Raw genomic sequence first — 16,270 nt, forward strand, 5'->3', positions numbered from 1 at the left:
AGTAATAAATGGACAGTGCGGTAGTTGGCTGTAAAGAGAGAGAGAGAGAGAGAGAGAGAGAGAGAGAGACAGGGAGAGAGAGAGAGAGACAGAGAGAGAGAGAGAGAGAGAGAGAGAGAGAGAGAGAGAGAGAGAGAGAGAGAAAGAGGAGGAGGAGGAGGAGGAGCCTGCCTGGCTCGCGCTTTGACGTCAGCAGTCCTCCGGTCTCACACATGGCTCGGTGATCGGTGATCGGTGTCTGTCCGCTGAGCCCGGTCACGCACCGCAAAACGCACCCGCAACAAGTCGCGCGCTGATTCATGTTTTTACAGCTCTATTCTAGTAATTCTACTCTCATGTAGGCTGCAGAGCCGAGGACCAGCTCATCACTTCTTCTTTATTTCACATACATTTCTGCTTTACTGCCCGGTGTGTGGTGTTGTTTTTTTGGGTGGATCGACACGAGGACGCGTGATGAAGATGTCCCGACATCCCGTCCCGCTCAATCCCGGTTTCGTGCCCGCAGCGACGCACGGAGTCCTGAAGTCTCTTCTGGAGACCTCGGTGAAGCTGCCGCTGCATCATGAAGGTGAAGTCCGGAGGAGAAGCGGAGCATCAGTCTGTGTGTCTGGAGGAGCCTCAGCGTTCATCTGCAACAAGTCCTCCACTGTTTGAGGCTGCAGGCACAGTTTAGCTGCTCTGAAACGGTTTAATAGCGAGGGGCTGTGAGACGCAACAGAAATATGCTGCTTGCAAAATGTCAAAAAGTAAACAATAATTTACTATTTATTCCCAGATGAGCAGTTATGTTTGATATCTAGAGTTTGTTAAATATGGATCCGTCAGAGCTGCAGATAAATCTCAGAAATAGAGCAAATGTCATAAAATCACAAACAAAACTGTGGATTTAATTGATCAAATATCCAAATTTCCGGACGTTTTATGATCAGATATTTAAGTACATGAACGCAAAAGCTCGGAGCAAATGTACAAAAACAGACGTAGCTTATGAACTCAAAACGTTGGGGTTTATTGGTCGTTTGTCGACCAACATGCAAGCAAAAGTGTGTGGAAAGTGTCACAAAAACACTTCTAATCCGTGATGATAATCAGTGTGAACCTCATTAATTCCTGTGGGAAAGATCCACCTGTTGGTGAGGACAGAGGTCAGTGTTTGGAGCTGATAGAACTCCAGTGTTGTGTTCAAGGACACGTCAATAAGGAACCATGAAGGATCTGTGGAGGCATAGAAAGCTCTGACGTCTCTGTGAATGTAAAGCTGAGGTCATGTTCTCTGTCTGATAATAATAATCTAAACTGACTAAAGATATTTGTCAGTTAAACATATTTGTTAACACCAAGCGTTCCTGCAGTTCCTCAAATGAGCACTTGAGACCGGCTCCATAAAGTGAGTCCTATTTGACCATTTCTAGAGTTAGACTGTCGTCACCAGGAGACAACCTCCGGTTCTTTAAAGTTCTCCAAAGCTTCTTGTGTTAAAGCTGCATTCTCTCTAGTGTCCACCAGGGGGCGACTCCTCTGGTTGTATAGAAGTCTATGAGAAAATGACTCTACTTCTCTCTTGATTTATTACCTCAGTAAACATTGTAAACATGAGTTTATGGTCTCAATCTCTAGTTTCAAGTCTTCTTCAATACAGCATGATGTTCATTTAGTGAATGATGGTCCATTTAGAGTCACACAGACCCAGACAAGATGGGGGACAACCAGAGACGCTCAAAAACACACCTCTGGTTTTATACATTCTGTGGTTAACACACTGCCTTTTCACTTCATGTTGAGTTCCTCTTTGTAACGTCTCTCTTTATACCCATAATCCCTCCTGTTTGGGGTTTTCACTGCCATTGAAGAATCCACTGTGGCCCAAATGTCATAATGTCCATGAGACACACAGGTATAAATCTCATGTCAACTGTTATTCAAGCTACGAAATACCTTCAAGAAAGATTTAACATTTTCAAACCAATTTTATGAAAGATTTTTAATTTTTATTTTGCATAGTTAGCTTGAGACGTGTTGCAGCTGTCGATCGATGGTTTAACAGGAAATCGTCCATCAAGACAAACTGCATTTTAATTTTGTTTTTTGTACATATGTTCATATTTTTTTTTTCCAGGCCGCTATTGTAAATAAGAACATGTTCTTCACTGGTTAAATGAAGCTAAATGGGATGTGCCTTTCACACATTCATTGGTGGTTCATTGGTTCACTGAACCAAATGTAACAATGGCCTTTTTCTAACAAAAACCACGTCGTCTGAACGTGTAGCGCTAAAAAAACCTTAATGATAGAAGTGATGAATGAGCATACAGGATGCTCAACAATACTCAAATAATCAATACATCCGTGTAGCCACAAGCGGTCCAAAACTCAACAAGGTGTCTTTAAGAAAAAGCAAATATAGAACAGAAGAGTTTCTGATTCCTTCCCTCTGTCGTCCTGTGCAGCTTTCAGCAAGGAGCAGGAGAAGGAGAAGAACCTGGAGGAGGATCATAGCGTCCCCCAGTCGGCCTTCCTGGGCCCAACGCTGTGGGACAAGACGCTGCCCTACGATGGAGACTCCTTCCAGCTGGAGTACATGGACCTGGAGGAGTTCCTGTCCGAGAACGGCATCTCCTCCAGCGCCTCTCAGCACCACCACCACCACCACCACCACGGCCAGCACCAACCGCACACTCCGTGGCAGCCGCCAGTCATGTCCCAAGCCCCGCCCACGCCGACGCCCACGGCGATGGGCCTCAGTAACCACGCCTCCACCTCCATACACACCAGCGTCGTCTCTCTGAACTGCCTGCACGGCAGCCCGGCGAGAGCAGGTAACTCCGAAATACACAAATTATTTTACACAAATACTTTGACACTATTGAGGGTTTTTTTAAACCTCATTCTGACATTTTATTTTCTTGATTTTCATGTTTAACCCACTTGAAGGTGATCTTTTTGCAAGTTTGACCTCTTTCTCTAAACCATGCTGCTCTATTTTAGACGGTTTATTTTCTACTATTGAAGACAACCGTTGATTCATTTCTGTATGTTGCAAACTTTTGGTTGGTTCAGTCAAAGTTACCACCTGTTCCTCAGACGGTGGTTTAGATAAAGCAAAGTGTCATCAGCGTAGAAGTGAAAGGAAATTCATAGGGAGAAAATAACAGGACCAAGGAGGGATCCTCGAGGAACCGTGCAAGAAATACAAAATGATAAATTGCACAGAATTATCATAAAAGAGCACAAAACCAGTCTCAGGCTGAAACATAAATACCAACTATATTGTGTAGAGAGTTCATCTAAACATGTTTGAAGTGTTTTAATTACTGCGTCATCACAGCGGTGAAGAGGAACCGTGTGTAAAGAAAAAATAACAGGACCTATGATGGATCCTTGAGGAACCTCACATGGGATTCCAGCTATTGAGGATGAGAAATTGAACATTGACAAAACTTTTATGCAGATTTAATGTTCACTGTGATGGATTACACTGCTCTATAAAATATCAAGAAACAGTGAAAGAGTCTTAAACCCAAAGATATATAGAGTTTTTCCAGTATTTTCTTGTCCAATCAATGCATTGATTAATTGACTTTCAAAAGACTTTCACACCATACAAATATGAATGGAAGCCATTAGATGTCTAGAAATAAAACAGTTTCTTTTCAAACATCACCTGCTCTTCAATTGAAATATTTATCTTGAAAAGCAAGTCAGTCGAACTGAAATCAAGGCTTTGTTTCTCACTCGTCAGTAAAAAAAGAATCAGAGAGTTTCTGTGAACAACTAGTTCTCCCTTTGCTACCAAAGGAAAAGCCGTCCGTCTCTCTGGTGATGAGTTGTAGCTGTAGGAGGAGGAAGGAAGTCTGTTTTAGCAGTGATGGATGAGCAGAGAACAGGCTGCAGAGGAGGGATTTGGTCTTTGTTTAGAGAAATCAATCGGCTGAGTGTTAAAATATCTCACAAGGTGAACTGTTTGATTTTGCAGCCGAGGAGAAGGAATGAGTTCAAATGAGTTCACCTGAGTTCAGCTTCAAGATAAAATGATTTCTGCCCGTCAGGTACAAGATGCTTTCAGCTGTGGCTGAAAATCTCTCAAACCACTCAAGTCTCCTGGTTGATATTCTACAATCTAAAACTTAAACATCTTGTGTATTTTAAAGCCTGACCCCAGTCGACCAAATATTGATTGATTCAATTTACACAATAGGCTTTTTCGATACTGACCACAATATGTGTACGGAAACTTTCAAGTACCGAAAGCTGACATTGAATGTTTGGGCTAGTTTGTTGACTTTTCACTTCCTGTCTGATCAGATAGTTCCTGATTTAAATTATACAATTTTCCAGATTAACCCAGACAAAGATCTTGTACGGCTGCTTGTGTGAAGCCAACATTTGAAGGCAGATTGTGTAGCATTTAAGGGGATATATGGATCTATCTATGGCAGAAATGAAATATCATATTATACATTTTACTTTAGTGTGTAACAAACTGAAAATAAGAATTGTTGTGTTTTCGTTAGCTTAGAATGAGACGTTTATTTATACACCAGACGGCAACCTCCAGTTCTTTAAAGTTCTTCAGAGCTTCACGTGTTAAAGCTGCATTCTCTCTAGTGTCCACCAGGGGGCGACTCCTCTGGTTGTATAGAAGTCTATGAGAAAATGACTCTACTTCTCTCTTGATTTATTACCTCAGTAAACATTGTAAACATGAGTTTATGGTCTCAATCTCTAGTTTCAAGTCTTCTTCAATACAGCATGATGTTCATTTAGTACATGATGGTCCATTTAGAGTCAGACAGACCATAAAGCAGGGGATGCTTTAGGGGCGGGGCTACACAGTGATTGACAGGTCTCTACCAGAGACGTGTACGGCGTCTCTACGTCACTCCTCCTCAGTCCAGATATGATCACTTCCTGTTCACTGGTTGCAAAATAACAAGATGTTGACGAGTGTACGATCTGCATACGGAGCCGGCCGCCATGTTTCTACAGTAGTCCAGAAGGGACAAACCAAACACTAGGTAGTGGTGTAGTGGGACCTGGACCGATGACCTCAGGAGGTCTACAGTCCAGAATCTCTCAATCAGTAAAAGCTTTGCTCCTCGTGGAACTCTTTGCACGGCATCATCACCAAAAAAGTTTAAGCCCTTCACCTCACCGTGAGCAGAGAAACGCTGCGTTAGAGGGGAGACGAGCTCAGGTGTGTTTCGTTTATCTTCTCAGATCTGATCTTGGGGGGGGGGGGGGTACTCTGTGAGTAACAATGCTGAAAACATGCCGACGCCACGAGTGAGAAGTGTCAGATTCAACACCTCAGGGAAGTGTGTGTGTGTGTGTGTGTGTGTGTGTGTGTGTGTGTGTGTGTGTGTGTGTGTGTGTGTATGTGTGTGTATGTGTCCCTGCACGAGATCAATGTTTTAAGAACACAGTGTTCTCTGCAGAAGTGGGCCAGTGGGCGGCAACTGTCCCTCCCATCAACACACACAACAAGTTTCCAACTCTCTCTGTTTACATTCACATCAACTAATAACCTCCCCCCCCACACACACACACACACACACACACAAACACACACATACACACACACAACACATGCAGGAGTTTAACTGATGTGTTTTTAAAGGTGAAACTGGGTTTTTGTTAAAGATCCGTTCAGAAATATTTAAAAATACTGATGATTGATAAATATTTGACGTCACCTAAACATTTGTGAAAAGCAAATCTGCTCTTTCTCCAGAATTTATGAAAATAAAACTTTTTAAAAGTGATTGATGCGTGACACTTTCTTTGAAACTATTAAACTTGTCTCAAAGAAACATCTTGTATCTCAAAGACGACGTTAAAATGTCTGAAGAGTCTTAAAAAGACTCCTGACAGACTAAAAATCTCCTCATCGTTGATATATTTAACAATCTCTACAAAGACCTTAAACTCACATTAAAACTCACTTAAACTCACTCCGAATATATCAGCACAGTGTCCTCTCCCACTGACTCTGATTCATTAAAGGTCGGCTCGGCCGCCTCGGCTCTCTGCACAGCATCACAGTGAAGCAGTAATCTGCTGCTTGCGTGTCTAAATATAGCAGCATAATCTATGGCCATAATCTGGCATATTTGTATTCCCACATAGCCCTGTGACTGTCCATCAGATAAGGAGGCAGGAACCACCAGGGTCACCCAGAGTCCACTACATAATGAAGAACAAAGAGCACAAACATCCTCGTCCTGCTGGTTAGGGGGAGTCTCTGGAGAGCCTCATGTCCACACATTAATTTAAGGGTCACGTCCGACCTGCAAGAAGTATGATGGTGAAATGTTCAGGCCTCTGAATTGAAGTTTCCAATCTATTTCCATCTGGATGCAAAGGATCATAAAACTCACGGATCAGATCAGCACAAAATAAAAAATGGAGCAAGTATAACTTTTAGTTCCCTGATACTAATTATTGATCATTGATGATCCATAGTAACAGATGTTGTGTGATTATAGCAGCTGGTCTACAAGGATCCAGAATATTTATTATGTCATCGTCCTAAAAATCATTTCAACCCTCTGAAGTCAGTAAACCATCACAAATACTAAATGTTCTACTTTTACTTTTACTTACCTACATCTAAGGAAATAGATTTTTGAGGCCTAAAGAGGTCAAAGTTTCACAAAAAAACAAGCAAGGATCAGAGAAAAATAAATTGCATCGTGAGGTAATTAGCCTAGCTTAGCATAAAGACTGAAAGCAGGGGGAAACTGCATGGTTCTGTCTAAAGCTCATAATAATAATAATAATAATAGTCATAAATAAATGTGTAGAAACGTAGGATGTGTTTTAAAACCTGCTCTAAACATAGAGATGAGAGACCTGCTGGGCTCCGTGGGACACATCAGGAACCACGACTCAGCAACTCACCCACACACACACACACACACACACATAGACCTGCCCGTGTCAGGAGGTCTGTCAGTGTCGCATTCGAGGCAGCGATGCACATCATGTGCTGCTGTTTAGCGCATGATGAAAACCAATCACAGGTCTTCCTCTGGCAAAAATCTGAAAAAGACCTGTGATTGGTTGAAACGTCACTAACACATTTGAAGGGAGCTGAGACTCCAGCGCGCAGTTCATGTTTAAAACCTGAACCGTCATCTTAAAAACAATCCTTTAACCTTCTAACAGTCCTTTAAACCTGCAGTGCAGAACCTTTGTCTCCCCCTTTGGCAGTGAGCGTACTTACACCAAACGTTCATGTTATTTATGTCGTATGTCTGCAGGGGAGCTACAATGCTAATTTGTGTTTGTCCTCGCCACCCGTAGCTTTCTTTTTTTCCTGCGCTTCAGCTTTAATGTTCAAATTGAGGACCAACTAAAATGTCCTCACTAGGAGGTGAATAACTATTGGTCCCCACAAAGATAGACATACCGAAACTTACACACACACACCTGCACCTGACCTCTACAAAAAATATGGATCAAATCAAATTAGTAAGGACAGAAATAAAAAGGTCATAATAACAAACTTAAGACTGTTTCATCAGAATTATCAGACTAGGTCAAAATAGGAAGGTTAAAGTTAAAGGTTAAAGGTTAAAGATAAAACACTTTAAGAGAGTTTTTAACTAAAACTTCTCTGATAATGAGTAAATAGGTTTTAGATAAAAGCTTTCAACTGTTAAATTGTGAGTTTTAAAATCCAATTTAAAATAACGTATTATTACTTATTATAATTTGTCGTAGGGACTTAATATCTAAATGTATCTAACGCAGTAATTTTTACTTCATTTTTATTCCTGACTTTACTCATTTAGTTATTTCTTTGCCTCAGACGAGCTTCCATACAAACCCTCTTGATATTTATTGAAAGTTAACAAATTAAAAGTTCCAAAGGTTTTTTCTTTTTAATGGGATTATTTCCTGCAGACTTTATTTCTGTAACAGCTTATAAAATGTAATAATATCTCATAAAACAGACAGTTACTTCATTTGTTTGGAGTCAGTAGAGAGGAGACAGTGAATGCATCAGTAGAAATATAAATCTCACAGAAACTGTTTAACTTTAGGTTTATCGCCTCCTGCTGGCTGCAGCTCATCATTGCAGCCTCAGCGAGAGTTCTCTGATTATTTATTTATATTTGTATTATTAAAAACATACAAATAGATAAATACATTTAATTTATTTAACATGAAATATATGAATTATGAAAGGTTGAATAGTTAATATAGTATAATTATTTTTTTATTTATCCTCCTATCTCTTTACTTCTTGCTTACATTGAACTCATTTTCAATGGTTTGGTTTGTTTGTTTTTGTTTTTCACTGTGTTGATTATAATTTTAGAAATTAGATTATTTTTCATTCATCAGGAGGATTGATATTTTATTTTAAAAGGTGGCAAAAGAAAACTAAAAAAGAATTACTTACTGCTCTACTTATTTTAAAGTACAAAGTATTGATTAAAGTAATTTGTACTTTATTTAAATTATTTATTGTATTTTTTGTGTGTAATTTTATTTATTCACATCTGTTGAAGGAGGAACGAAAGAAGGAAAGAAAGTTTGTGTAATTTCTCCACTTTGTGGCTCAAACACAAAGGAGTTATTGAACACAATCAAGAGCAATTTATTGACGATCAAAAGACGTTTCAGGTCTCCGGCTGAGGCTTATCGGTTCTGATCGCTGCAGGGTGACCACTTTGTTTAGTGCCTTTTTAAAGACATATTAAAAGACCCTTTAAAGACCCTGATTTTTCTCCCTCCAGGCCTCCCAAACTCCAGAAACACTCCCAGCCCCATCGACCCAGACTCCATCCAGGTTCCCATCGGGTACGAGCCCGACCCGGCCGACCTGGCTCTGTCCAGCGTGCCGGGTCAGGAGATGTTCGACCCACGCAAACGCAAGTTCTCGGCCGAGGAGCTGAAACCGCAGCCCATGATCAAGAAGGCTCGCAAGATCTTCATCCCAGAGGACCTGAAGGTAAGTTGGAGCTGGTTCTGACCCGATCTTTAGAGATCTTCTTGTTATGCAGCAAAAGCTGATTTCCTGTCTAGAACTTTTATGACCTTGACTTACTTATTGTGTCTCAAACCAGAAAAATTAAAACAATTCAGATGCTTCTGGTGAGAAAATCAAATAGTATATCTATATAAATGTATCTCTATAAATATATCTCTATACATATATATAGATATATAAATATACATATATCTCTATACATATATATATAAACGTATCTATATAAATGTATCTTTATATCTATGGGGCAGACAGATTGACCCATTAGTGGTGATTATTAAACCAGCACGGCATGCTGGGAGTCTTTTGTTTGGTTCTGCTCTCCTATTGGTCCTCTCCTCCTGGTTAAGAGGCTTAAGGAGAAAGCGGAGAGAGGATTCGGCTTTTAATTTGTTCAAACATTGAAGTGCATGCGTGTGTGTGTGGCTGCAAACTCCTCGATAGAAGTCATATTAAAGCTGCAGTTAGCGATGTTTGACCACTAGAGGGCAGAAAGTCACATTTGTTTAATCAAAACGAAAATAAAAAAACTCAGAAGCGTGTTCATCAGTGAGCTTTAGAGGTGTTTGTAGGTGCATTTGTAGCTAGCAGTTTACCCCTGCTTCCAGTCTTTATGCTAAGCTAAGCTAACCCCATCCTGACTGCAGGTCTGTGCTCAGACATGAGATTTATAGTATTATTCTCACGTAACTCTCAGAAAGAGTTAAATTATTATATATATATATATATATATATATATATATATATATATATATATATATATATATATATATACTTATCTAAAGCACTAATTTTAAAAATGTAACTATGTATAAAAACTCTGATTTCTTTGTTGTGGTCTTACTGGATTCTAGTAAAACTTGATCATAAGTGACAAAACTATGTGGGACCCTGAAGTATCCTCTTTTTTCACGTCTCCTCTCTCCTCCCTTCCTGTCCTTTGAGCAGGATGACAAATACTGGGCCAGGCGCAGGAAGAACAACGTGGCGGCCAAGAGGTCCCGGGACGCCCGGCGGCTGAAGGAGAACCAGATCGCCATCCGAGCCTCCTTCCTGGAGAAGGAGAACTCGGCTCTGAGGCACGAGGTGGCCGAGCTGAGGAAAGAGCTTGGACGTACCAAGAACGTCCTGGCCAAGTACGAGACCCAGCACGGGCGGCTGTGAGGACACACACATATGAATATATAAATATATGAATATATATGTATACACAACAACACTCCTCCTGATCCACCAGCAACCCTCCTTTCACTTCTCCTCCACAGTCCTGAAGGGTTGAGATCATCCTCTCTGACTTTGACCGGTTGGTGGACGACCAATCAGATAAAAACTCACTTTTACTCTTTACAATCTTTTTTTCTTCTTGGTTCCCTTCTGAAGACCTCAAGCTTTAAAAACACACATAGTTTTTATCAAACAAACAGGAGGAAATAATGACTTTGTTGGGGACTATTTTCAGCAGCGGATTAATCCACAAAACCCGCCTCACGTCTTTATGATGTCCCCGGTTTCGTCAGCGGATGTTGTGGCTGTGACTCCTCCCACTTTTGACCTCTGGCCCTGCCCCTCCCCCAGTGTACGATACAAAGGCACTTTAGAACCGCTGACGCCTCGGTCTCTGCCCGACTCCCCCTCCCAGACTCTGTGCAGGTGTTCTTCCCACAATGCACCTGTCCACATGTACATACCAGCACCTCATGACTCGCTGCTCTGCTATTGGTCAGTCAGCATCTGATCTGTTTTTCGTTTTATGCTGAAGTAAGTAGTATATTTATGATGTTTATGACGTACAACGAAAGTAAAAATACAAAGAAAACATAACTTTAAGATGGACTCTCTGATTTTCATAGTGTCTCAAAAACGTATTTGAACCAAATTTGCAAATTTTCTCTCAAAAGGTTTTTGTTAAACGTTTCAATAAGGTAGAAATTAAGTTTTCATACGATCCAAAAGTCAGAAGAACAGCTGACACAAAGGAGATATTATCTTTTTATCTAATGTGTGAGAAAAGATCTCTTCGGTATGCGAACAGGATTTAGTTTGCCCGATGATATCGTTTGTAAGTAAGAAATAATTTCTTGTGAAAACAAGATCCAGTTTTTTTGTACTTGCTAAAACACAACTTCTGAAAGATCTCAAATCTCTTCATTCAAAACTATATCAACTCTTCTGAAATATTGTTTCTGCATCACAACTTTACACACAAACAATTTGTAGCTAATTACTAAAAACTATTAAATATGAACAAAATTATGAGTTTTTTCTTAATACTCATAAATAAATAACAGTATCAGACTGAACGTAGTTATTAGTATTTAACTGTAAACTAAACAGTGTTTGTTCACACAAAATAGCAGAGTGGTTACAGGTGTTTTCACAGGTGCATTCTGGGAAACTGAAATTTCACTGGCAGCGTTTGACAAACAACACACAGGCTTTTAGTCTTGAATGATGAATGTAGTCGATGGTAAATGATCTACAGACGGCTTCAATAATTACAGTTTCAGTTGTTGTTTTAATGCCAATTGTTAAAAACTGATAATCTAATGAGATGATATTCTTTTGATCATCTCTCTCATTTCTTAAAATGTTAAATGTTCAGTTTCCACTTTTTCAGTTATCAGATCTCCTGAACGTCACGGCCTTCTGCTGATGAAACGTTTCAGAACAAATGAATCAAAGACTCTTTTGTCTTTTGTGTTGAGGACAAAGTGACCCTCTTGTTTTTGTCCTCATTGCTGAAAGCTGATGGTCAAGTTTCATAAATGTGACTTTCCTTTAACAAACTATCGATCTATGTCCTCAAATGTTTTATTTTTAAAGCTCAGAAATTGATATGAAGTATTTCTCAAACCACACAGAAACTATCTAAATATTGTCCTTTTGATTCACTAGAAACCAAACGTGAGCAACAGATGATTCCTGAAATCTTTGGCATGAACTTTATTGTAATGCTTTGTCCCCCCCCCCCCCCCCCCCCCCCCCCCCCCCCCCTCCGTTGTCATCTACTGTGGAATCACTTTAGAACTATTTACTTCAGACCAAAAGAATATATAAAGGATATACTGATAAAGAAATATATATATTGAAGGTTTTAATGTTTATACAGAGATATTGTTTTTTTGTACAGTCTGTTTTCCTACATAGATATTTCCTGTGTATTTTGGAAGAGTTACATAGATATTAAACATATAAATACATTAGGAATGGGCATTACAGAACTCCTCTAAGCTTGTTTAGTTAAAATACCTCAAAGCCTCCGTCACACCTGAGCAGCTGTTTTCGGCCCAGAGGAATGTACTCACCCAACCTGGAGCCTCTGTTTTTATTTCTCTTTTCTGTTTCCTCAAAGATATTTCGTTTTCCTATTTTGAGTCCTAGATTATGTTTCTCATGATGAAAATAATAAAATAAATTAAGATTAAAATCCAGTTTTTGTTTGTTTTTGTTTCAGTTTTTGGATGTTTTAGGTCTAAAACGCAGTTTCAAAGTTCTTTTATAAGAAAAGCATTAAAATGAAACAAATCAGTTAAGATAATGAAATGAGATTTTAAAAACATGAAATGAAATAAAAAATGACAACAAATCAACATGTCTTTAAACATGATGAACACTTAAAATAATAAATTAACCACTTATGTTGATAAAAATCTGAATTTATTATTGATGAATCATTTTGATTTGTTGATGTAATCATCTTTCATCAGTTTAATTATAATTTACATTTAAAAAAGAACCAAACTAAAGCTGAATAGAGACAAAACATTTCACTTTTTATTTGTAATTCTAAAACATTTAGTTTAATGTGACTTTCCTTTAACCCTAACCCAGAAAACATTAAATACAAAAATGTGTTTTAGATGTTTTAGTAAAGGCTCATGATTATTTCTACCATCATGCACCAACATAAAGTCCATTTTATATGAATTATATTAAACACAGTGGAAACATCCAGGAGCAAAACGCAGAACATGTGGTCCCGTTGCATGCTGGGAGGTTTCCCAACACACCTTCCTCATGACTCCCAGCATGAGGATGATGATGATTATAAAACACCAGCAGGGGGCAGCACCTCCCTACAGACTGAAACACAGCCGGTTATTATTCTCACATTTATCGAGAACAGAAAAAGAAAACTTAATCTTAATTAATCTTAATTAGAATGTCCTGTTTAATGATTATTATTCAGATTTACTTCAGTACCACACTATAATAAAACTAATGACGTAAAGTAAAACTATCATCAGATAAATTATCAAAGAACTGTATGAAAATATCTGTTGTTGCAGACACAATATTTTAGTTTCTAACCTAAATCAGTTGTTTAAAAATTCTTAACTTAGGAAAAATAATTATGAATAAATGAAATGAAAAAACACTTAAAAGACAATTATTATATTTTTTTTAAAAGTTGAGATAATCTTCTAATTTAAAACAAACAGAATGTGACTTTAAGGTCTGAAAAGCATAAAATCTTACAAACCAAAAAGTACAAATACCTCAAAACTGTAGTACATTACTTGAGTAAAAGTATTTTTCACAACAGGAAGTGAGTTTATATTATTTTCTCAGTGTTTAATGGAACATCAGATGTATTAATGAAACATCTAATAGGAAGTTACCTTCATTGTCTGATCAACTTATTGTTCATTAAAACACACCTGTCTGACATTAACCTGTCTGTCATTAACCTGTCTGTCATTAACCTGTCCGTCATTAACCTGTCTGACATTAAAACACACCTGTCCGTCATTAACCTGTCTGTCATTAACCTGTCTGTCATTAAAACACACCTGTCCGTCATTAACCTGTCTGTCATTAACCTGTCTGTCATTAAAACACACCTGTCCGTCATTAACCTGTCTGACATTAACCTGTCTGTCATTGAAACACACCTGTACCTTGTTATATTAATAACAGACTCTTTTCTTTCTCCCCTCTGTAACATCAGCATCGTTGCAATGATTCACAGAGTTTCTACTTTCTCTCCTCTAAAAGTGAATTCAGGGAAACATTTCAGAAGACAGAAAGTCATTTAAAGCACTAATTTAAAGTTAATATGATTTAAGTTCAGTTGACGAGTAGTTTTAATGTTTTAAGCAACAGAACAGCAGAAAAGCTAAAACTGTTCATTTTCATTTGACATTAAATTGTAGATGAAATGAAGAAAATCAGTGAAGGTTGTGAGAAATGGAGGACAGAACATAAAAACTTTGTAATACGATTGATTGAAACATTAAAAAAACTCCAAACCCTCCAAACCTTAGAGTATAATTTCAATCAATTTAAGAATCAAACTGATTTATTTTGTGTCCTCTAGTTATTTTGATACTTGGAAACCAAAATAAAATAGTTTGTTAATGAATGAATAAATAAACTAAAGATAAAAGTCTGACAGCGTTCCTTTACAGATTATTTCTCCTCTACAGATAAACAATAATATATGAAGCTAAGAGCTGCATGCTGATTATTAAAATCCCGGATAATAATCCTTCTTTTCCTTTAAAACCACCTTTTTCTGAGAATATGTGATGTTCTGTGATGTTTTCTCTTCTTTATTTGATAAAATCTCCTCTAAAGATGAGAGATGATTAATAAACTCACGAGGTGAAAGAATCCAACAGCTTGTTCTCTACCAGTTGAAACACGAACGGCTCTTTTTCGTTCATTCTGTCTCATATTTTAGCCCCTTTAGCGCTCCACTAAGTTGGAATTGTCATTATGTAATACCATTTTCTCAAAGTGAAAGAGAGCAGATTAGGATATTCTGCTAATCCCACCAGTTCAGAGCGTCACACGGTGACAGCAGAGCACTTTATTAGTGTCGCTTTAAAACCTGGGAGTTCATGAAATGTATGAAAATACAGAGAAGTCCTGCAGGACGTGTTTGAGTCGTGTTTCTCTTTAAAGATTCTTCTTGTTTTAAGTGTTTTATTCCCTCACAGGTTTACATTTAAGAAGAAAATGACACGAGTTGTGTCTTTTTGTTTTAGGACAGTTTATATCCGATAAAACTTCTTCTTCTTCTTCTCATCATGTCAGAAACAAAATCAGTTTCCATCTTTCCTTCATAGATTTTTCTGTTTTCGTCAGTTAAATTAAACCTTAATGCACCTTTTAAAAGTTCTGATCACATTCTTGTTGAACGAAAACTTTATTATTCAACAATATTTAATCTCTTTTTACTGTTAAATAACCAGCTTCCATTTCTCTGTGTGAAATGAAATCACCAGATTTGATCAAATTATCATTTGAGTGTTTAGCAGCAACTATTGATGATAAATCAGTACGTCTGACGTAAACAGACGTTACTCGCGGGAACATTTGGTTATTCGCTTCATTCATCTCCATGGAAACCGTTATCAACTAAGCCATTAATCCTCCATCAACCAACCAAAGAAATAATAAATATTAAAAAAGTCTTTCTGCTTAGTACTTGATGTGGAAGTCTCAGATATCCTGGAAACTAAACGCCGTCTTGTCTGGTTCCTGACATCATCCTGAGGAGTCTTCACTGATTCTGCTGTGATTGAACGACAATAAACAGATCAAAAAGATGCTGAAATAACAACATGAAGATGCAGATTTCTCATGTTTTTTTAGTTCTCTCCACAAGACGACAAACAAAAGCGAAATGCTGCGTAACTACTTGGTTAAGTTTGGTAAAATATCGCGGTTTGTTTGGTTAAAATAAATATTTGTGACAATATTTAAGTTAGAGACTTAAAATAAGTCGAGATGGATGTTTGGATGCTCATGGGACTCGATCAGCGGTCTCCTGGGTGAAAGTCCTGTTTGTTTGACTTTGATTTAAAACATGTTTGTGATACAGATGTCGTCGCTTTACTATTATAATTGTATTTGTTGATTTTACGAAATTATTACACTAAATTATTTTATTTTATTTATTTATTATTTTATTTTTATCATGTCGACTTTTTCCCGTTTCATCTAATGTTTTTTGGGTTTAACTAGCTTAGTGGTCGTGTTTTGTTCATTCACTGTTGATCTTTCTGTTGTTTTATTATTGTCTTGATTTTGCTGCTTTGACTGTCAAAGCACTTTGTAAACTCTGTTTTTAAAGGAGCTATATAAATAAAATTATTGTTATTATTGTACGTCAAAAACAAGCCGGGAGAAAATACCAGGCATACCCGACGTTCTTTAATAAACCCGGCTACATATAACATCTGACGGTTGAAAGGTCTCATTGAAGCGACATTAGTGAGCTCCACACATGAATCAGATTAATGTAATCGTCACTTTGTA

At 38.0% G+C, this 16,270-nt stretch overlaps 1 protein-coding gene across 1 annotated transcript; it reads left to right on the forward strand.

Moving 5' to 3' along the window:
* Window positions 1-459: 459 nt before the first annotated feature.
* hlfb (HLF transcription factor, PAR bZIP family member b) lies at window positions 460-10,259 on the forward strand (the record flags this gene model as incomplete). Its single annotated transcript, XM_079183118.1, has 4 exons — window positions 460-568; window positions 2,448-2,816; window positions 8,748-8,962; window positions 9,950-10,259. The coding sequence occupies 4 exons, from the start codon at window positions 460-462 to the stop codon at window positions 10,163-10,165; spliced, it is 909 nt and encodes a 302-aa protein (XP_079039244.1). The 3' UTR covers window positions 10,166-10,259.
* Between the last annotated feature and the right edge of the window lie 6,011 nt (window positions 10,260-16,270).

The sequence above is a fragment of the Pholis gunnellus genome (assembly GCF_910591455.1).
Source record: "Pholis gunnellus genome assembly, chromosome: 21".
NCBI classification, from domain to species: Eukaryota; Metazoa; Chordata; class Actinopteri; order Perciformes; family Pholidae; genus Pholis; species Pholis gunnellus.